General features: G+C 38.9%; 2 protein-coding genes and 1 long non-coding RNA gene across 9 annotated transcripts in view; 1 reads left to right on the top strand and 2 right to left on the bottom strand.

The window, feature by feature from the left end:
- LOC110054997 (uncharacterized) overlaps positions 1 to 2,199 on the bottom strand; it is a 35,360-nt gene extending 33,161 nt beyond the window's left edge. For all 4 annotated transcript variants that reach the window (XM_089277467.1, XM_089277466.1, XM_089277465.1 and 1 more), the window contains exon 1: positions 2,067 to 2,199. In XM_089277467.1, the coding sequence (XP_089133593.1) occupies positions 2,067 to 2,142 (76 nt within the window). In that variant the 5' untranslated portion in view covers positions 2,143 to 2,199. The remainder of the gene's footprint in view (positions 1 to 2,066) is intronic.
- An 11,993-nt stretch (positions 2,200 to 14,192) lies between these two features.
- LOC110054999 (uncharacterized) overlaps positions 14,193 to 21,905 on the top strand; it is a 60,625-nt gene continuing 52,912 nt past the window's right edge. For 3 of the 4 annotated variants that reach the window (XM_089276603.1, XM_089276604.1, XM_089276605.1), the window contains exons 1-2: positions 14,194 to 14,341; positions 20,536 to 20,730. In XM_089276603.1, the coding sequence (XP_089132729.1) occupies positions 14,263 to 14,341; positions 20,536 to 20,730 (274 nt within the window). In that variant the 5' untranslated portion in view covers positions 14,194 to 14,262. Of the gene's footprint in view, positions 14,342 to 20,535; positions 20,731 to 21,905 lie in introns of all 4 variants that reach the window. The other variant, XM_089276606.1, reaches the window with a different exon arrangement.
- On the bottom strand, positions 16,450 to 16,967 carry LOC149098282 (uncharacterized). Its single transcript, XR_016203413.1, has 2 exons — positions 16,890 to 16,967; positions 16,450 to 16,769 (listed from the first exon to the last, which is right to left on the bottom strand). It is a non-coding gene; the product is annotated as an uncharacterized LOC149098282 (long non-coding RNA).

Raw genomic sequence — 21,905 nt, forward strand, 5'->3', positions numbered from 1 at the left:
ACAAAGCAACAAAGCAATACCTTCTGATGTGCGTGAGGAAATAAAAAGAAGTACGAAAAATGATTGCCGAGATAAAAGAGACCACTTGGTCAATAAGTCCCGTGTAGGTTGTACAATGGCAAGTAGAAGCATGCTTCTAAAGCCTTCAATTTTCACCAACGTTCATATGAATGAGCGCAAAGCCATTAAAAGGTCACATCAGAAAGAAAACAAATACCACATAAACTTTTTTCTTCGGTTCCCCTGATATCTTGGTAGATATCTTGGTAGATATCTTGTTTATTTGTAAAACGTTCCATTCTCGACCCTCTTAGCCCCAATGTCGAATACAGATTATTGTGCATTTATTTTGACACCTTTACATTCTAAGAATTTAATACAAACATGTCGCTTTGTTGGAGGGTTTTTTTTTTTTATTTTGACATTTTGATTATCTGACTCCTTAACAATATAAGGGCAAAGGAAATGTTGTTTGTTTTGGACTTGGTTGAAACCTTTTGGAAATAGTTACTCTTCATATTCACCCAAGGGCAAAATGATTGGTGAAATACATCGATCAATGACCATCTTTAAATCTATTGTAGGCTTAAGGCTCGGTTATAACTTTGTGGAGATCCAAGCCAGAAATATCCGTTAGATGGGCACATTTCATTCAGCGATTATTGAATTTTCTACGAAAGTTAATAACCTCGGAACGTGACTAGACCGCACACTTTTTTCACTAGAGAAAATAAACAAACAGTGGCATAATCATCTCCATAGAAATCCTGTTTTCATTAAAATTAATGTCAGCCTAATGAAAGTTATCGTATGACTCAAATTCTTACAATTAGGTAACAAGGAGTTGACGCCAACTCACAGGTCGAAGGTTCTAGGGCTCTTCTAAGAATAATCTAATCAATTCGAGGTCGAAAACAATCACCGACAATCAATCGCAGTCGTTTCATATTAAAACTACGATTGGAGTGAGAGGGGTACTGAACACCGCGGACACTATTAAACAGAAGACACAGATCTTTAGTACATACTAGTAAAGACTTACCGAGAACCTGGATGATTTTAATTCACGTTAATCGGTTAATTGTAAAAGAGATGAGCCCCAAAAATGTCTTCTCTAGGTCGCTATAGAAAGCCTAGAATGTACCATGATTCTTCCATGACAGTCGTTGGTGGTCAGTTTTAAAGTTCTTGACCTTTTTTCTTTTTTCTTGATTTCATCAAAGAAAAGGACTTTTTACCACTAACCAGAGTACACCCGTGAAACCGTAGAAACTTTTGTTCAACAGTGATACGTCAATAGTTAGCAAAATGGTTCCCGTTGGTGCTGCGGGGGTTAAAATAACTGATCAGGGTATACAGTATTGTCTGTACTTGGGTTGTCTTTTGCGTCTAGCTTATTTTCAAGTTATGCAATGTGTAAGAATAGAACCGTCGCTGGACACCAGACAAAACATTGAAAATATCTTTAAGATAGACATAACTAGACTGGGATTAATTAAACTGGATACATCTTTGATGTAAGAAACAAATTCGGGCTTGCGTGATACGAGGAAAACTCACTGTGATTTCGACGGTTCGGCTAAAACAGACCTTTATAGCTTTAACAACGAAAAAATATGACCGTTCGGACTGAAAAGCCGGTGTAGTAATTTGGACCGGCTTTCTACCAAAGGTTCAAGAATGTGATTACTGTTTTATGGTATATAAGAGTATAAGTATCTCAATGAGAAAAACATAATAAGCTAAGGAGATTATACTTTCAGCCGCTAAACAACAATCCACCGGGCAGCCAGTAAACAGTGTCATGTCTTATTCCCAAGTCTGATGTACTTGTCTTATTTCTTGTTTTCTGATATATTTTCGGTTTTTCCATACTCCATAATCTTGTACTTTCTAGGAGCTTGCTACACGTTTCTGCCATTGCTATCAAATCATGAATGGCCGATTATTCTTCGTGTATAAAAATTCACGTCCCAAGAACTGTTTCTCTCCTGCCGTTCGGAAAATTATTTAAACAACTGCTTATCCTCACCAAACGAAGATCACATTAAATCCATGGTACTTACCTACAGAGAGGTCATAGTAGAACGCTAATAACGACAAAAAAGCGAAACTTTTAAGAGAAAATAACTGGCACATCATAGTCGTCCGTTTAGACTCCACCGTGTTTATGCGCTTGGCGAGACCTCGACCGCAAGATGTATTATTTTACAGTATCCGGCCGTAATGAGATTGCTGGCGTTACCAGTTCATGTCACGACATCAGTTAGAATCTCGGGAAATGATTAATTCATCGATAATGGGGAAAACAAGAGGACATCGAAGAGCAAAAAGGGTACCACAGCCATTTCGTGCTTCCCAGTTGGCACGATAGCTCAGTAAAGCAGTCAGAACCGTATGGTTATCGGAGAAGTCATGGTTCGAATCACTTTTAAGCTTGAATTTTTGAATTTTTCAAGCTAATAATTTCGTAATATACTCGTAAATGTAGAAATATGAAATATTCATATATTAAAACTGCCAGATATTAAAGTTGAGTATAGATGAGACCTCTGAAAACCATCTCGGTCGAGAAGACTGGAATCAAGTTAGGACTATTGTCGTAAAAAAGGTTACAGTGTTTGCTCATCGTGGTCCGTACAATAGCCGTACAATAGAAAGAATTACAATAGAAAACCTTAATCGGAGGTGTATAGGTAGCCGGTTAACTACAATAGACTTGAACACGTTCGCTGGCTCAGCACTGGTATTCGATTTTCTGCGAGGAAGAAAAAGGCTAAAGATTAGAAACAAGGACAGATTGCACATGTTTTCTTTTCTCACGGACGTGCCATCAATTTAGCGCTGACATCAGTCCTAAGTCGTTCTAGAGAGATGTTCTGGTGGACGTTACATATTGCTACCCCCAAGATAAAGTATCACGTTCGCTTTTCAGTCGAAGGCGCTTCTCTTGGCCGAGGGAAAGAAAATAAATGTCTCGCTTGTATGAAACAGTTTTTTGTCACTTCCCTTAGTATAGATCGTTTTCACTGTCACGCAATAAAAAAATAAATCGAGAACCATCCTTTGGAAAAAGCTATGAAATTATGATGTTATAGAAGATAACTAAATAAGAAACCTCTCCAAGTTTTAGGCCTGTGCGTTTCGCCAAACTTCAGATATTCGTCGAAATGTTTCGCAGATATTTACAGAGCCCAGTATGAAAACGCCATGTTGGCGGCCGGAAAATAGTGTATACATCTGGAACTTCCTTTGGCTATCTAGGCGACTGATTATCAGTACTGATCAAACAAGCACTTACATAAGCACTTTTCCTAATGCTGTAACTTCTAAAAAGGCTCAAAATCACGAGATAAGTATATATTTTTCGACGAACTCGATCGTAGTCTTGTGTCACGCACCTCCATAACCCTGAAATTCAAAATGCTTTGGATTCCAAACGAAGCACGTTATTGAGCTGTAAAATTGTAAACAGATATAAATATACTGCCTCTTATGCCTGACGAGGATAAAAACTTTGGTGGCTCTTTAGTTTTGGATTTTAGAAAGTGATGACGTCACGTGAAAACGATTTTTTGTGTCAGACAAACTTTTTTTTTTCGCGTTCTTTCCCGTAGTTTTATCATATTAATTTTACTCACAACATATGCACAACGCAAGCGGTACTTCGTTGCCAAATGTTCAAACCTTCGAACGAATTTTCTAAAACTTGAAGATGAATTTTCAAGATCTGTAGTTAATTCTCGAATGAAATTTTGCAGGGTACTCAATATACATATTATATTATTATGATTAAACTACTCTTATCATTATAGTGTAATATGAAGATTTTACTTTGACAAAAAATAAAGTATCTATGTATAAAAGGTATCATGAACTTTCGTCATAACAATTTTACGAAGCCAAGCAAAATTTCGTATTAATATAAGCAATGGGCCTCCGAGTTTTTGGATTTTTTTCCATTTACCTCAAAAAGCCCCGAAATTCGAGAATTTCTTCGAAGTTGATTTCCAACTTTTGCATAGCGCTGTACGACCACTTGTAAGTTTTTAATTAACAATTAGATCCTGAACTCGAGATTGTGATAGTTGATGAGGCCGAAGGCCGAATCGCCTATCACCTCATAGCAATCAAGAGCGAATAATCTAATTGTTTTAGTAGAAATCTAACTAAAATATACCTCAAATAATGGCGGGTTTCCAATTATTTATCGACGTATAATTAATCAAATTTCGCGTCTTTGAAACTGATCGCTCGGATAGAATTATCATTAAAAATCTCAGTTGTATGCTCGCGTGCATCATTTTTCCTATAACTGCAGGTGTTTTAAAGCTAGTCAGGAAACCACAAGTGTCCTATTTCTAATTTATCGATTTGAATCAAAATGTTCCTCGAAAACTTTGGAAAAACGAAAAAGTGACCCCATTTCCGTATAGACGACTTCACACTAATGAATGAGTTGCCAGAGATCGGATACCCGTGTTTGCGCGAAGAACTCTGGGATCGTCAGGGGGCAAACATTGCTAGTCGCTAGAAGGAAATGTATGGCGAAAAGTTGTTTCGAGGTACAAGAAAGCGAGTTTTGAGAGAGATCAACGCTTTTTCGTCGTCGTTTTTATCGCGAATGGATTTGGGCAATGTTGATATGTGGAATGTGTAAGTTTTTGTTTGAATAACCGTGAAATATGTGATAAAACCTACCGATAAACTCCGTTGCTTGCGTGAGGTTTATTGTGAAATTTACATCGCGTAATGGTCTGAAAATATTACAAAATTAATTAGGTATAAATCGAGAGGAAATAACCCAGTAAGGCCTTTTAAGTTGTGTGCAGGCTGCTTTTTGCTTATTTGAAAGCTCAGTCTACAAATAATACTGGAAATAAGCTCGGTGGCGATCATTGTACTGTCTGGGGTTGATTTAGTGACAAATGAGTCCGCGAGACTCATGCTGTGTGGCTACTGTGTTGCTCAAGGCCTTTGTTTTGCCTTTACAAGCACGTATTTCAGTGATTTTTCTTTTCTATAACAGATCAAGGGTGGCTCCTTGAATATATCTCTGAGTACTTGTATTTAAAAGTGTCATTTTGCGTGTGATTATGCTTTCCAAAGTTTGGCATTGACGGTTGAGTGAAATTGCCCGACACAAAGGGTAGTAGTTCCTTCTGCAATTTTCGATTTCTGTTTTACAGCTTCTTTTCTGTCTTTATATTTAACTTCTCGGAGTGTCTTTTCTACCATTTGCTCCGGGTAGCCTCTCGAGATCAGGCGTGTATTGAAATTTTCAATATTCTCTTCAATCATCAATGTATTTTACAATAAACCTCACGTAAGCAAAAGGGAGTTAATCGGTAAATTTTGTAACTTATTTCACGGTTATTCAAACGAAAACTTAAATTTTCCATGTATCAACATTGCCAAAATCCACTTGCGATAAAACAACGGCGAAAAAGCGTTGATCTCTCCCCAAAACCGTGTTTTTGGGCGTCGTAACAACTTTTCGCCATACATTTCCTTCCACCGACTTGCAATGTTTGCCCCCTGACGATCCCAGAGTTCTTTGCGCAAACACGGGTATCCGATTACTGACAACTCATTCATTAAACACTGCACACTGATTAAACAGTAGAGTGTTTCTGTCGTGGAACTAACAAACAAATATTTGCCCGAGAAGCAAACTTCGAGGGCAAATATACTAGTTTTGAGAACATCAAATTTCCAAGGTATCCAATTGCAGGTGTCCAGTTACAGAAAGGTGTAATTCGACACCCACGTGAATACAAATAGCGGCGCACAAAACTAATCACAATCGAGAATGCTGTTATCGATACGATAATAATCATTATAATGATCCATTAAATATTTTCGCTCGCGCACGATTGGTCTAAACGCGTCACGTGACTGATTATTCCCTATCTAAAACTGGGAACTATTCTATAACATTCCCCAATTTTCAAGACTGCGCGCGTTGCGGAAAATATTTGAAGGATAAGAAACACAATAGCCTACATTTGACTTTGAAAATATGCTCGGATATTTGTCCTTGGACATTATCTGTTCCTCAAAGCTGACAGGTTTCCTCGAGCTACGCTCTCGGAATACTGTTCGCTTCTCGGAACAGATAAAGTCCGCGGACAAATATCCGAGCATATTTTCGCGCCAAATGGAGGCTATTGTTTATCTATTAGAAACTGGATCAAAGGATAATGCAATTCAATAGTTTTTTATTGGCTTAGCCATCATGGTATATGAACCATTTTATCGTGCTCTACAAATATGGTATGCGCACGCGTAATATTTGGGGGCGTTATCAGAACATTTATTTTCATTTTATTTTAGTTTTCTATATGTTGGGGGCATTTTTAATTATACAGTTATTCCACTTTGCTTTTGTTGGATGTGAGATAATTATGGGCTACCTACCATCTCGTATTCAACGCGCGCTCGCCGGAATAATTGTGAAATATACGCGGCCAAATGGAAAATCGGCCTCCTGAACGGCGAGCGCTGCGAGCCAAATGATAGCCGTTTGTGCATTGTCGGCCTTACAGGTAATCGGTTCACGGTCCATCGTCAGACCAATTTAAACCAATCCGTTTATTTTGCTGAGGCGGGAAAACCACTTAGGTGCATGTTGCATGCTTTGAAGTTCTTGTAGTTTCTCGGCCTGAACGAAAAGTGATCAAAAAGAATATTCAAAGTATATTTAATTTAAACTGGAAAGGATGTTGCCAAAATTTCGGATTTTAAAAATTTGGAGAAATGCTAGAAGCAAAAACACAAGACGAAGATACTAAAAGAGCCACTTTTTAAAGTCTCACCAAAAATGAACACTCGTCGTACGTTCATTTGAATTGTGTTTCTCTGACCGAGAGTTCAGAGAGTTAAATGAAGTCTACAGACATTCTTTACTGACGTGCAATCTGGAAAGTGCTAGTTCGTCTAATTTTGTGATTACTGATTCATGAGTTCTCCACCCATTGTTTACTGTTTTCAGAGACATTTCAGCTATTTCAACTAAGCTAAGAAGCACTTGTATTAATTGAATGTGTCATTAAAATCTGTTGGTTCTGAACTTCTTATCGGCAGATTAAATGAAACGCGATCTTGAAATTTCGATGCTTTGGCTTCGATAGTAGAATAGATGTAGCTAAAATTAAGCAGAAGCAGGGAGGAACAAGCCAATTCATAGAACTCCCTGTAGTTGCTTGAAACAACTGCTCGTTCCTCCCTCAAATCTGCCTCGTCTCCGCTTGGCCTTCTAAGCTCATAGTTGACCAAAGTTCTTGCATGAATGTGATTGATCGCTTTATCTAATACTTACCTGAACAAAAGTTGCAAAAGTTTCGTTTTGCACATTACGAGCAAGAAGAAGGGTCAAGAAGAGCGCCTATCTCAAGGTATAATCCATCAAATGTTTTCGCTCGCGTCTAAACGTGTCACGTGACTGAAAACTGGGGGATACCAGAGTGATATTCCTCAATTTTCAAAACTTCGCGATTTGTGGGAGACATTTCAAGAAGAATAATCACAAAAGCCTCCAATGATTTGGGGCGAAAATATGCTCGTATATTTGTCCGCGGATATTATTCGTTCCTCAAAGCTCACAGTTTGTGTGAGTCGCTGAGGAAGGAACTGTGAGCTTTGAGGAACAGATATTTGTCCGTCTGCGGACAAATAACCGAGCATATTTTCACCCCAAATGGAGACCATTGTTTATTTACTCCTGGCCAAGCAATATATATATAACTTCCGTTTTTCTCGTTCTGCAATCCATCAATTTCGGGCAGTAAATAAAACGAAAGTAGACTCATGACTATTTCATTCAAATCATCGCTGATCGCGATTTAGATTACAATTGTAAAGAATTTCATAAAAACATCCCTCGCACCATGTGACCCCGAATTCACTCGCTGATTGGAGAATTGATTGTTTTGCTCCGTGGATAAGAGCGTGCCGGAATGATGAGGAAACAGTATAAAATAAACTAAAATTGTTTGCCTGGGACTGACAGCCCGTGGCCGCTATGTATCAATCATTTTTGTCTGCCCAGCCTTAAAACCTATTTCGTCTGTTCAATTTTGATCGAACATTATCGCCTGCGGTTTTAGGCGTTTTCTTAATAAAAACTGCTTCGTAATTTGTGCTGACAGAGAGTGGCCGTTAGAAAGTACGTGACTAAAAAAAAAAACCTGCTTGTATTGTTGTAAGCATTTAACTTCAGCCGTCTACTGACTAACTGACATTTCATTACACTCTCATGCCAAATCGACCTCTTTGCACCAATTTTTGCGTTTTGAAACACGTTGTCGTGAGTCGTTTTTATAGCCGGTAGACATATTTTAAAGCAATTGACTTTTCCATGGCTACCCCATTACCGCACCATTGCTTATTTTACCGTCTTTTTGTGAGCTAAAATCTCAATTGTCCTGTTTCACACTGCAGCTTAACTACTGCTACACAAACAGGAGTTACATGAGCCCAAAGTTAATAGAGGGGAATGGTTATGAAATCCGACAAAGTTCTTTGTGGTGTATTTTTGTTTGCGTTTTTGACCTTGACGGTGCATAAAACACAATAGTTGTTTACATCTGACCGAGAAACTGACCAATAGAAACGTTTTGGTTACGTAATTCATACATAGTGTATGAGTGCAAAACAAAAAATTGTGCGCGGTCGTGGACCTTCCAACATAAATCTTGGCATCTTTGTTTGCTTCTTTGATGTTTGCCGGGCTTCATGACCATTCCCCTCTATTAACCATGATGAGCCGTGCTCGATATCTTCTTCCGAAGTTCCAACAACTCTTCATTGTCTGAACCTCATCTCCGCAGGAGATTTCACAGTTTAACTCCAATGTTTATGTTGACAAGATGTTGAGTATTCCACCCTTTTTGCGAGCAGAACTTTCCTCAGACGCAACCAGCTGAAAGAAGTGCTAGAAACTGATTAACTTAACCACTAACTTACCCCCATCGGTATATATTCAAAGAATAAAACGAACAGTAGTTGAGATTATGTGAAGTTTATATGAAATAATTCATATATGAACTGCGGTTGAAGATGAAAGTGAAGAATGATCATCGCAGTTAATTTTCCAATTTAAGCAATTGGAAAGAAGAAGCCTGAAAAAATCAGGGCTTCAACGGGATTCGAACCCGTGACCTCCGCGATACCGGTGCGATGCTCTACCAACTGAGCTATGAAGCCACACATTGGGAGCGAGGTCAATTAATTGAGTTCATATCTTCCCGTGAGGAAGATATGAACTCAATTAATTGACCTCGCTCCCAATGTGTGGCTTCATAGCTCAGTGAGGAAGATATGAACTCAATTAATTGACCTCGCTCCCAATGTGTGGCTTCATAGCTCAGTTGGTAGAGCATCGCACCGGTATCGCGGAGGTCACGGGTTCGAATCCCGTTGAAGCCCTGATTTTTTCAGGCTTCTTCTTTTCAATTGCTTAAATTGGAAAATTAACTGCGATGATCATTCTTCACTTTCAGTAGTTGAGATTGCTATTGTTATATCATCATTATCATATTATTCGAGAAATGTCTTTTTTTTTTTATGAAAATGAAATGGGTTTTTGTTTATAGAAATATCTTTCGACTGTTAGGAATACCTTTAGTATGGTATATTAGTGTGATTGTAACGTCAGTGAGCTACAGGCTTGCGAGCATACTGACCCTTGACATGAAACAAATCTTACACAAATTTATTTATCATTTTTTCTTTTGTTCCGATTTCGTAATGAGAAAGAAACAAAAGCACTGAGGGACTGAGCAACACTAAGTAGAGATGCACGCAACTGAAAGTTTTCTTTACTCAAAAGCATATTAGTGGCTACAACAGTTGTCATGGTCTGACAGAGACGGTACCCTCTCCAATATCACGATTTCCTTATTACTCACCAAAAAATGCTAAAACTTTCCTCGACTGCCGCCGACAAGCAAAGGCAGCCGGGGGGCGTTAACGTGTGTTTGAATTACGACAAAATCATAAACTGAATTAACGAAAAATAATTATGTGTCCTCTGTCAGACGCCCTTGCCTGTCGTTGATTTGTCAATTTAAAGGGGAGTTACATACGACTACATGTGAGCGTGCGAGTTTCTCTAAGCTTTTAATGCAAAATCAGTCTGTTCGCATGTGTCTCGTTTTCTATGACATTCTAGAACAATGCATTAATACTATTATCAATCACACCCCCGCGCTGGACTTCCCCTAGCCATGAACATGGCCGGAAAGGGCGGTTAAACAAAGAAGAACTATTAAACTATTAACTATTAAACTTTAACTTGAAGAAACCAGCAGCAAACTCAACCTACATATGGCAAAAATGTTTGGTTCATTTGTATCAATTTTTGTCACGCTGTAAAGAATGTCCTGCATCGGAGAAGATAATAAATTTGGTAACCAAATGAGTTGAGGATAGTGTGGAAAAAACTCAGCATCTCTCACTCACAGTCACGCAATCCTATGGAAGTCCAGAGGCGGAAGTGGTCATAACAAGTGCACTCGCAATGACTCGAAGTTTTTGGGCAGGAAAAATATCAATTTAATTCAAGTCAATTTATTTTCCGCTTCATTCCTTTTACATTTCTCGTTAATACATGGTATTGATTTTATTGGCAGGAGATCCCAGCAAGTTTTTACAAACATTTCTTGAGGATCATCTATTGCAGTTTTATAATTTCTACTACATATCTATCTAACGGAGAGCTGATAATAACATGGCCGTAAAAATGATAAGACTTAATGCAAGTTTTTTTATGTAACTAAAATTAAGACAGTCGAGCAATTAGTTGTTGAGTAAGATCAATTTCATTTTCCTTTTGAATTTATAGTATGAGTGCGAGTTCTTTACTTCGTCAGGTAGATCATTCCATATTCTGGTACCTATGGTTTTTAGCGAGAATTTCCCGTAATTTGTTCTGCGATAATCCATGTGTAGTCTTTTAGCAGATCCTCTGTTATAATGGTGTAGATCTCTATTTTGTGAAAAGTAATTGTGAAAATTTTTTGGTAATACGTTTGTTCTTTGTAATTACATAAAGAGACTAACCAAAAACGTGTTTAACTCAAATATACCTAGTATTCTTAGTTGCTTAAATAGGGGTTTCGTAGATTTTCGATATTTTGGGAAAGTCATAAGGCGAATTATTTTTTTCTGTATCTTATGCATGGCGGCGCGAAGGTCGTTTTTGGACTAAGAAAAACGAGAGGCTTCTCGAGGTCTTACTCGAAGCGTTGGGACTATAGGAAGCAAAATACACGAGCACGGGGGATGAGGGGGGTGCATAAAGAGACCCCTGTCGCAGTACAATAGTTTTGCCTGTTTATCCAATGCCATGCATGCTTGCATGCTGACTGTATGTGGTATGGTGGCGTGATCTTTATCAACAAACTAGATCAATTATTACGTTGCTAATTACTTGAAAATATGTGAACTCAACACCTCTGTTTACAAGGTACATTGTGTTCCTCCGGTAAATAGGAAATGAGTATTATGTTATAAGTCTCTTTGCTCAGATAAAATAGACCACATGCAATGAGAGAGGTTAAACTGGCTGCTTATCATATATCCAGTGAAACGCCTGATTTTCTCACGTTTCCAAAATCTTAAGTAGGCCTGGATACTACACAGACTGTTCCTTACGGATCCTTGCAGTAAAGACGGAGCAATGGCCAATTCATTGACCACGGTGTCTTGCTTAGTAAAAACCCGTGGCAAGTAAAGAACCAGAAAAGAAAACCTCTGAGAACGATATTGGAATTTGAGCTGCATGTAATATTATTCATCTCTGAGCATACATACTGTTTATTCGTGGTGTCTGTACGGTTGTCTATTTGTCTGTTTGTTTGTTTGTCTGTTTGCTTGTTGCTGCAGGGTGTTTTAGGTACCAGGAATGCTGAGCATAGCGTGATTATCGAAAAGGCGGCTCCATATGGTGAATAAAGGTCCATAAAGTTTTTATTAAAGCTAACTCAAAATTCCAGATTGCCAGGAAAATAAGGGAATGATTCGACTTTGTCCTAGTTAGAGGACCAGTTGAATACCTTATTCGGACATCTCCTGATCCGAAACATCTGATTTGGATGAAAAAATTTCCATCTCAAATATGCTGACAATGTACCATGCGTCATGAAAAGATCATCATCTTTCTAAGAAACAACGTATCTCACTCCGTCAAGTGACGACTCCTGCAATCGACAGATTACAATAATGACATCCTCTGTATTACGGATGGCTGAACGTGATTACATTTGTTGCCTTGCAGAGTACCCCCGACTCTCGTTCTTGAATACAGGTAGCTTCACAGTAGGAACTCTTTTTTACGTTTTGTTGCGCTTGTCCTTTGGGAAAAAAATTATCAGAATCTTTGACAAAAAGCAGACATAAAGATTACATAACTCAAGCTGTAGATCCGATTTCATTTGTTCGTGCTGTGCATTTTATATATTATAGCATTTTAATCTTGTTTACAAGCTATATAAATTAAAAAAAAATTATTGCTCGTGTTACATTAAATCCTAAATCAGCCACCCAGGTCAAGTAAAATAATGTGATCAAAACAGTAATCGGTACAAAGAAAAAGAAAATAACTAGCTGTTTGTGCCTATTTTTGAAACCTTCTTTGTAACTTTGATCAGCAAATCGGATCTCTGATCGTTTCAGCCCTCGCCCCTCCCACACCCTCGTCCCGCCTTCTTGATTCTGTCAGGTCAGACTTCTGCATCTCGTTAAAACACAATCGCTCTATTAATTTATAATTTGGTTATTGTTCGTTCACTGTGTCCTTGTAACTGATGTCTTTCCTGATGAAAGTTGCTCTCATGGAATCTCTGTCAACAGTTTGAACGGTCTTTACAAAACAGCAACCCTTGTGTTCCAAGTGATTGCAAAACAGCTTAAGTCGCGATACCTCTCACGGTGTCAAAGTTGATATCAGTGATATACGGTAAGCTTCCCGCGCCAGCACGATCTCACTAAGACACTAAAGACGCATTTGTGAGAAAACAAAGCAGGGAGCCCATAGTTGAAGTTCAAGACATGCTGCTGCAAATGAAAACCATTTCACGAGAGTTGAATTACGAGATGTGTCTTTTTTTTTTTTTTTTTCTTTTTTTTTTTTTTTGCTGGCAGTTTATAATTATTATGAACTTTTGGTTTTAAATGGCATTTTCGTCCACTTTTTACGAGGGGAAAATCTGTGTCAGGATTTTGAGAGGTTATCACGCCAGGTCGCGCTGTAAAAAAGTGTCATTTCAAGATATCTCCAAGAATGCATCAAGCAGTCGCCTGGACGCCTGACAGTCTTTTGTTTGGAGTCCATATTAACACCCACTTTCTCACAGTAAACTACTTGCCGACAAGATTTAAAACAGCAGACAAAAATGATAGATTCTTCGTGTAGAGACGGCCTTAGTATGGACATTTCTTTACGAACGAAGAATGCAGACTGGTTTTAAGACTGGATAGGTTATCTACTAAGTTATCTGTGGTGCCACTGGGCTCCACGGGCACTGTAATGCGATCGAACTGAGAACGTGACTTCCGCTAATTAAAATTGTGCATACTTTCACAGTACAATCACTGTATTGGCACAGACACTTTCGTAGAACTTTATTGGTTAGAACATAGACTATGATTCTGCTAAAGATGATTTCAAATTCAGTGTCGTAAAAAGTTCTCAATGTCTCAGTGTCGCACAATGCCTGTGAACCTTCATTCGTTACCACACAAATTAAAAATACCCTTCGCTGGCGAGCCTGCACACTTTCCAACTAACTTTGGTATGATGTTGCAACGATCGCCCCCGTGTTGATTGAATCTTTAACCCCTGAGGAAGGGGGAATTTAAAAATTAGTGGGAACGTCTTGAGGAAAGATGGGGTTCGTCTTATGGACGGGGGTCAATGTCCAATCCTTTAGGCCCCTAGGGGAACATCTCAGCTTCTCTCTTTAGTTCGTTCAAGAGCTCAAACTAGCAACTTCTCTCACGGAAAGGTGTTACTGGTGGGTGTTTGGAAATGTAGTCCATGTACATGCATGCATTATGGTGTGCATAGCGTGCTAGGACCGAAAAGAAAAAATGGTCTATCCCTCGCACTTTTCGTGTCACATGTTTCCCCTTTAACTTAAGGTGTCAAATTGAAATCTGATCTTAGGCAAAGAAAGCCGTCAATAAAACTCCTTTCTTGTTTGTTCGACGGTGCAGTTCGCGGCCGACCCTCCAAGAGATGATTAGTCTAAATTGTGGATGATGGATTTTCATGTCTCAAAGATGAGGGATTTGGTGGCGATACTTCTGTGTTACGCGCTCTTTCACGCGGTTTCAGGTACTTCTATAGAACTAGTTGGTTCATTTTAATGCCGGGAATACACACACATGCAGTCAGTGATCTTGCTGACAAAGCTGTGGCAGTGTGATAGGAAACGTTGTGTTCTTGCTTTTGTTGTTCACTTTTCGTGCACCAAGCTTTTAACTTGTACATATAGATGGTTTGATACGATAGCGCAGACCAGAGCATTCTCTCGTTATGTTTACTTCAATTTGTGAGATTGGATTGTAAAGAGATACAGTGTCCAGATTCATCGACAGAGCACTCCCGCACAGGATTTAAAGATTAATACGCGTGGTTGTCAATTCGCATGCCCGTGGCGGGTCAGATTCGAACACAGCGTGTTCGATGGGAATTAAACGAGGAAAAAAATACAGCTCTATATCGAATATTTCATCTTGATTAGTAGACGTGGACAGAATTGTCATTTATCGTTAAAAGAACGTTTATTGCATAATGAAGGCAGTTTTTCATTCTTGTGTTATTGCGTGACGTATACGCGCATTCTGCGAATTTCAAAAGGCGTTCAGAATGTTCTTCTGGAGATATCGGAAGCAAACACAAATCTAAAAGGTCGACGTTCCTTTCCCTTTTTTCTTTTCCTTTTTTGGATCTCTGTTTCTGAGTAGCTTGATCGAAAATAAGGCTGGATTACGTGAACGTTCGAATAAAAGAAAAGATCTTTATCGGAAGGTGCAATTTTTAGATTTTTCCGTGGAAACACCTTTGGGCCACTGTATGGCATGAAGTCAATCGAAAAAAGCAACGTCGGTTATTTCCGACCCTACAATATGAATTTATCGCTCCATCTCTCTTCTCCTTTATTTGTAGCATTTTACTTTGATCTGTTGAAAAACAATTTGCTAGGATCCCAAAAGAAAACACGCCAAGTTAAAAAATAATGTTTACATTTGTCTACTGAGACCAATAAAATGGAGAGGATTTATTTCACAGATGTTGGCTGGCTGGGTGTTATACAGTTGCCGTTTGAACGTGGTGGTGGGCAAATCGAGAAGGATTCGATTCGGCAGTCGTTTTTAAAACTTATACCTCCCGTCAAAAAGTTGAATATGTCTTTTACTATCGCGTGACCTTTCCGTTCCAGATGTGTGTTCGTTTCAGCTTCTCTTTTGCACGCAATTTTATAAATACATGATGATAGAAGAAGAAACTCTACATGTTTGCTAAAACCGTTTCCGTTGGTAATAAATACTTATCACACGAGGGAGCCGCTATAGACATGATGAGGTTGCAAATAACTTCGGAAAAAAAGCGACCTTTAAGTTAAAAATACCGTGTGAAACGATCGCTATGCTGTCATTATATACGAACTAGCAGGATTTTTTATATTAATTGCTTGCAGACTTAACACACCCTGTTTGCTTCTCGTCATTTCGTTGTCTGGCATTGCACCAAAAGTCACTTTAATTTTTGAGGCATGCGTCTGTTATCAACTTAATGCGACAACTGTGAAGGTGAGGTAGCACATCGACTCAAATTAATTTAAAATTACGGCTGAAGATAATGAAGGAATGAGTTAAAGCGCTATATGAAACAGTTGCCGCTATAAATGCGCTGTTGTTTACTTGTATACGATGATCTTTTCTGTCTGGGTCATGTTGTCCAAAGCAACATAGTTTTTGTTTACGGTCGGAAACAAGGGAAAATTGATTCCTCTTCTTTTTTTTCTTTTTTTTTTTTTTTTTTTTTTCGTTTCCTGTTTTGGCTCATAAGAGTTGATGCTAATTGGTTTAATGTAGCAGGATTTGGATTGTGGCTTCAAAAGCCTTTAATTTAAGATTCTCACGCGCGCTCAAGCACTCTTTTCAGAATGTTGCGTGACAAGCAAAGGAACGTCTGTCAACATCTTGTTTCGGTCATGGACCTCAACATCAAATTTGAGAAGGAAGGAAAATGAAAGAACGTAATTAAGAAAATAAACTGAAAAGGGAGGAGAAAACAAACTGGCTGGAAATTGAACACCGCGCCATAGCATTTCAATTTGGCAATGCCATGTTTTACTTAGCTTTAGGGACCGGTGACTCCATGCCAGCTAAAGCTCCCAGTCTCACAACAGGACAGGACAATGAGCAGAGTTCAACGAATTTGCACAAGTATTGTCCATGTGTTATTTCATGACTACTCCTGATTCCTAAGCACTTCGCAGACAGTTATTTTTGCTCAATGATAAAAACACCGCAGTGTGTTCTCCGCTTTCGCACACAGCTCCAACACGCTCCTTATTGTTACTCAAGCCCCTGGTCCTTAGGCTATCATTTGCGGGCAGCTGTTGATTTCTCCTAGATCCCACGCCGAACACTGCGCTACTCTCTCTATCGTTCGCGGCGTAGCGATCGGCGATGGAGAAGCCATCATCATCATCATTATCATTGCTTACTTTAGCTTCTCAAACGATGTTATCAACCTGAAAATGAGAGAATTATATACACAACAAATACATATACATGTAGGATAGCCCTAAAGCACACAAAGTTTCAAACACTTATAAAATCCATATCAAGAACCATCTCCAATTAATTATCACCTCCATTGTTACTCTGGATGGTGGCCAATACTAGTTGAGTAACTTTTAAGGATTTTTCTTCAAAGAGGGTTATATCCATTATATAATGTATCGCCTTAGAGAAAGGAAATGCCTTAAAATCTTGGAATACGCGCAATTTATTGTGGAGAGAGTATTAGATTAGCGTTATAAAAGTACAAAGGCGTGCGGTCTCAAAAATGTTTACACTATGAGTGTGACGCATTAGTGAAATTCTTGTTGAGATCGAGATCAGTGCATCGTCATGAATGATTTAGAGATAGAAAATTTTCAAAAATAAAAGTAACCGGGTCCGCAACAGATCACGAAATATGCCTTTTCTGTACTAAAAATAGAAATCTCTCCCATAACCTTTTACTTAAAAAAATCACCTTAAAAAGTCTTAGATGCTAACAAAATTCCTCTCTGAGAGCTCCTGAGGTGTGAATGCTTGTAATGTTGGCCAACAATTAATTGGGAAATGAAAAACGAAATTTAGTAGGTTATTTATTGGAAATGTTAAAATTTTGTCTTTTGGTGCCTTTAAAATGCAATACGTTTTGCAAGATAAAACAAGTAGATAACCAATATTATCAACCAATAGGAGAAAAGGAAATTTTAACACCATTTAAAAGATTACTGTCTAACCCTGGGCAGCTATTATGGGTTATCGATCACATTCGATACCTGAGTAATTCAATGGAATGACCCTGTTTACATTTTGGTGTTCATTAGGCTGTCATGTGTTCCCTCCTTGTCAAATTCCTTCCTTTCCATCAGTCAGTCAGATCAGTTAATAACTTGAAGTGACCAGTACGCTAAGGAATCTTACTTGTTCTGGTCAAAGTTCTTAGTGTAGTAAAGCATGTACTAAGCACAAGGTGTCAGAGATTCACTACGTAAATCTCCAAGTTAACACCCGGGGGTACATCATAAATAAGCCATATAGGTATGTGCCGCTGTGAAGAGTATGGTTTTCAGGCAGTTTAGTCTGGGATTGGGTATAGAAATCAGACAGTTTTGGTCTTGACATGCTTTTTACCGGGGGGAGGGGAACTCTCATGACAAAGGCTCGGAGTTGCACGACTTCTCGTCTCGCTTAAGGTTATAAATTGCAGATTTTGGTACGGGTCGTGTGAGGGCGGAAACCCAATATCTTAAAGACCTCAGGTTGAAAATCGTTGTTATACTGTGTTGGTGGTCTAGACCGACTATGCATATTTTTAAGGGGTCAAATGGAGGGTTTCAATTACCTGTCAACTGTAATAGGAACAAACAAAAGTAATGAGAACATAAATATTGATATCATGGAAAATTTGTCACGGAATACATTCATGAGTACATGTGAATTATTATTTTGCTTCAAGGCTTAAAAGATCCGCGATTGTAAGAAAATTGTTTGCTGAATGTCAAGCTATGTCTTTGCCGTTTGGAAATTTTCTTTAAAGTGCCACTGAAACGAAATTTTCGTACTCTCTTTTATTACAGCAATTTGTAGTTTCAAACGTGCTTAAAATAATGGTGAACTTTATTTCTGTCAAATCCTAACGGAAAGTGCTTTTTTTAGCTGCTGAAATCGACTTTTTGGAGCAAAACTGTGTCCGGGCTCTGGAACCGAATTTAAGGACCTTGTGACGTCACTGGTTGTATTCACGCAAGAAGCGCTATAGATTCTCTTTTGTTTTCACTTGATTTATTCAAGTCTATTTCAGCTATTTTTCATATTGTCGATACCTGCTAGTTTTCTACCTTGTAATTTCTGTCCAGTCTTGACAGGAAATACATATCATGAACGTTGGAGGGCGCCAAAGAGTGTAGATTCACCAAAATAAATGCTACAGATTAGAACAGCTCAGTTACTTTTCGAACATTTTGAGTACTCGATTGGAGATTTCGAAGACGAGTGTGGCAACTTTTATATCACGTCCTAAAGCCTAAACACGATATTTAGTCGTCTGTTTTCAGCCTGGTTCTGAAATTTGGATTCTCACGTTTATCTAAGTTCTATTACACAAGGTTCGAATATATCCTCGGCAACTTTACTGCAGTAAAAGCCGTAAGCGCATCAGCCATCCGCATAATCACGAAGTTATTAACGGTCCACAAGCTTTGAGTCGAGTACTTCTTTGTACACAGAGGGCATCTTTTTATGATACTAATAAGTGAGAGTTCTTGTGCTAGACAAAATGTGTCTTTGAAAATTGTGATCCGCAGCAGGGTTTGCTTTATCGTCGCATACGTATCAGTGTAAACAAAGCGCGAATTTCGCTTCTCTTTTACACGTACCTTCCAATTGCAATATTTCACGGTCGATGGATTACTTTGAGTTCTTTAGCACATACTTATGTCTATGATCTTCATTTAATGGTATCCAAATTCAAAGCAATTCGTTAAAACGTCACTAGTTTACACTCCTTTCGAAGGTTTATTAAACAGAATTTGAACCAATTTGCATATATCACCTTTCGCCGTCGACATTGTCACGCTTTCTCTCGTTTCCTGAAAACATACCTGTAGGGTCATGGCAGCTTAGTTTACCTTTATAGTTTAAATTCGCTCCCTCACATAAAAGAAGAGGGTTTCTTAAATTGTTGCTGATTTGATAACTTGTAGGATGTAACAGATGTAACTGGACTAAAGGTCACTGTAGCACAATCTCGTCCGCGGTGAAACTCACAAAGCGTCCGGTTTCCTCGAAGCGAAGCGACTCGAAACTCGAAGCGTTGTTGCTGCGATTCGTGCAGCAGCAGTCCGGATAATAATTTCAAAAGCCGCTTTCTCTTGTTTTCATGTCTTTTTTACTTTATGAGTGTAGGTATTGTTTAATTGAGTGGTGGCCATTTCACCAAGAGTCCCGATCATTTTGCGATCTAAGAACTCCCACTCGTTTGCTTGCTTTCATAAAATATCCTGCAAATATCCAATTAAATAGACTGAAAAGCCCCAGGATCGACTCTCCACCTCTTCTTGTCTAAGGCTACTGTGATTATCTGCTTTACAGCTCTGAGATGTCCTTAAGATGTTTTTTGGGGGGCTTCGAACAGTATTCTCTTCTACCATAATCACTCTAAATTTTCAGCGCAGCATGAGAGTAATACAACCAGTGACGTCGCTAGGCTGTTTTGGCCGCGCCAAGATGGCCGCCAATTTTGGGCTTAACCAGCCAACTTCGAACGGCTGAAAAAGCAGTTTTCGCTTACCGTATGCGAAAAAAAAGTCTGCAGTGTTTCCAAGTAAGGTTGAAACTTTATTACTAAGCAAAAATCTCACATACGAAAATTTCGTTTCAGTGGCACTTTAAAAAAGCTTCTAAACCAGCATAACTTTAGTTTTTCTTCCGTGACCTATTCTTATGATTGACTTGGTCACTTATGAATGACCTGGTCACGTGCTGGGTACTCCAAAGAGCCTACATCCTCGGCTAATTACAGTTCAGAATGAGGTAGACGTCGTGAGATTCAAAGGTATCACTATTGAACACGGACAAAATGCGACGACAGTACAGTAGTAGTGGTTACACATAAGCCCAAAGTACAATAGTCACACTCGTTTACGCCATCACAATTCACGCCATCGCATTATTTATATTGAAACAAATTAAATATTTGAAATATTTCTCAGGACTGATATGTAACGCTTTTACTCGTAGGTCTCTTTTACAACCCTCCTGACGGTGCATTGATTGGTGAATCGAATCTACCTCGCTCGTGTAAATGGTGGCGAACACTTACATGTCCTGCACAGGGGCCAAAGTGCACCTCGGACAAGGACTGTCCTGGACAGAGCCAATGTTGCCTGCACACTTGTGGTACCTACTGTACGACAAGAATACCTTCACATAAAGGTAACGAATTACAGCACGATTTATGCAAGTTCTCTGATTTCGACGATATTCAGATTAAAAAGAAGGTAGGGTTTGAAAACCGTCGCTTTTTACGGGAGATTCTTGCAGTCACTTCATTTTCCACGGAAATGATGTTCGTAGCAATTTTCTCCGGACATACCACACGCTTGAAACGTGGAATGGTGGATTTCCTAGATTATTACTTTGGGGTGTCCATTGTCAACCCGCCCGGTTTTTTGAACCTGGAAAAAAGAACAGTTAAATAAAGTTGTAATATTTACTATTATACCTGATCATCTCTCATAAAAGACATAAGGAGTCCTGATTAAAAAAAATCCAAAGCAAAATCAAACTCTCGCCTACAAAACAAGTATTCAACTATACCAAAAACTAAAAGGGAAAAAAAGAGTGTCTTTTGACAGAGCTGTCAAAATAGAAAGCACCTTCTTCAGGTTCCTATCTTGCTGTTTTAGAATCACTCGAAAAAACTACACGGAGTACACGGAGCTTTGTTCTCCCAAACGTCCACTTGTGGTGCAAGTGTTCTATCACGAATGCTGTTCTCTGATTAATGGCTACACTACTGACTCAATGTCTACTCTGTTGTAGACAGTGAGAAGCACAGCAGTGTGCGGTTAACAAACTGGCGGCCGCTTCTTTGCCCTATCGAAGTGTCTTTGAACAGGATTTAGATAAAGTTTTTAACGAATAGTAGATTTACACAAAATATTTTTATCGGAATGTGAAGGTGAATTACCATCAACGTGACACGAGCGTGGGACAAAGAAAAATTCTGAGTCCCCAACAGGAATCGAACCCATGACCTACATATGACAGGTGTCCTGCATACTGCTAGGATCAACGCTATTGAAGTCATCGTGAGTAGTGATAAGTTAGTAAAGATGGTGAATTTTAAGCTCGGTAATGAAATTTGAAGGTGAATTAATCAACATGACACGAGCGTGGGACAAAGAAAAATTCTGAATCCCCGACAGGAATCGAACCCATGACCTCCCGAACGGGTAACCCCAAAACACTGATCCCCGGTCCACGGACCCCGACAACGGACCGGGTCCGCGGACTACCCTACGGACCTGTCCATGGACTACCCCTACGGACCCCCTCTACGGACCACCCTAAAATAGTGTAAAAATAATAAATAAAGATTTCACTTA

Source organism: Orbicella faveolata, unplaced genomic scaffold (genome assembly GCF_042242905.1).
Source record: "Orbicella faveolata isolate gen_17 unplaced genomic scaffold, um_ofav_v1 contig_46, whole genome shotgun sequence".
In the NCBI taxonomy this organism is placed as follows: Eukaryota; Metazoa; Cnidaria; class Anthozoa; order Scleractinia; family Merulinidae; genus Orbicella; species Orbicella faveolata.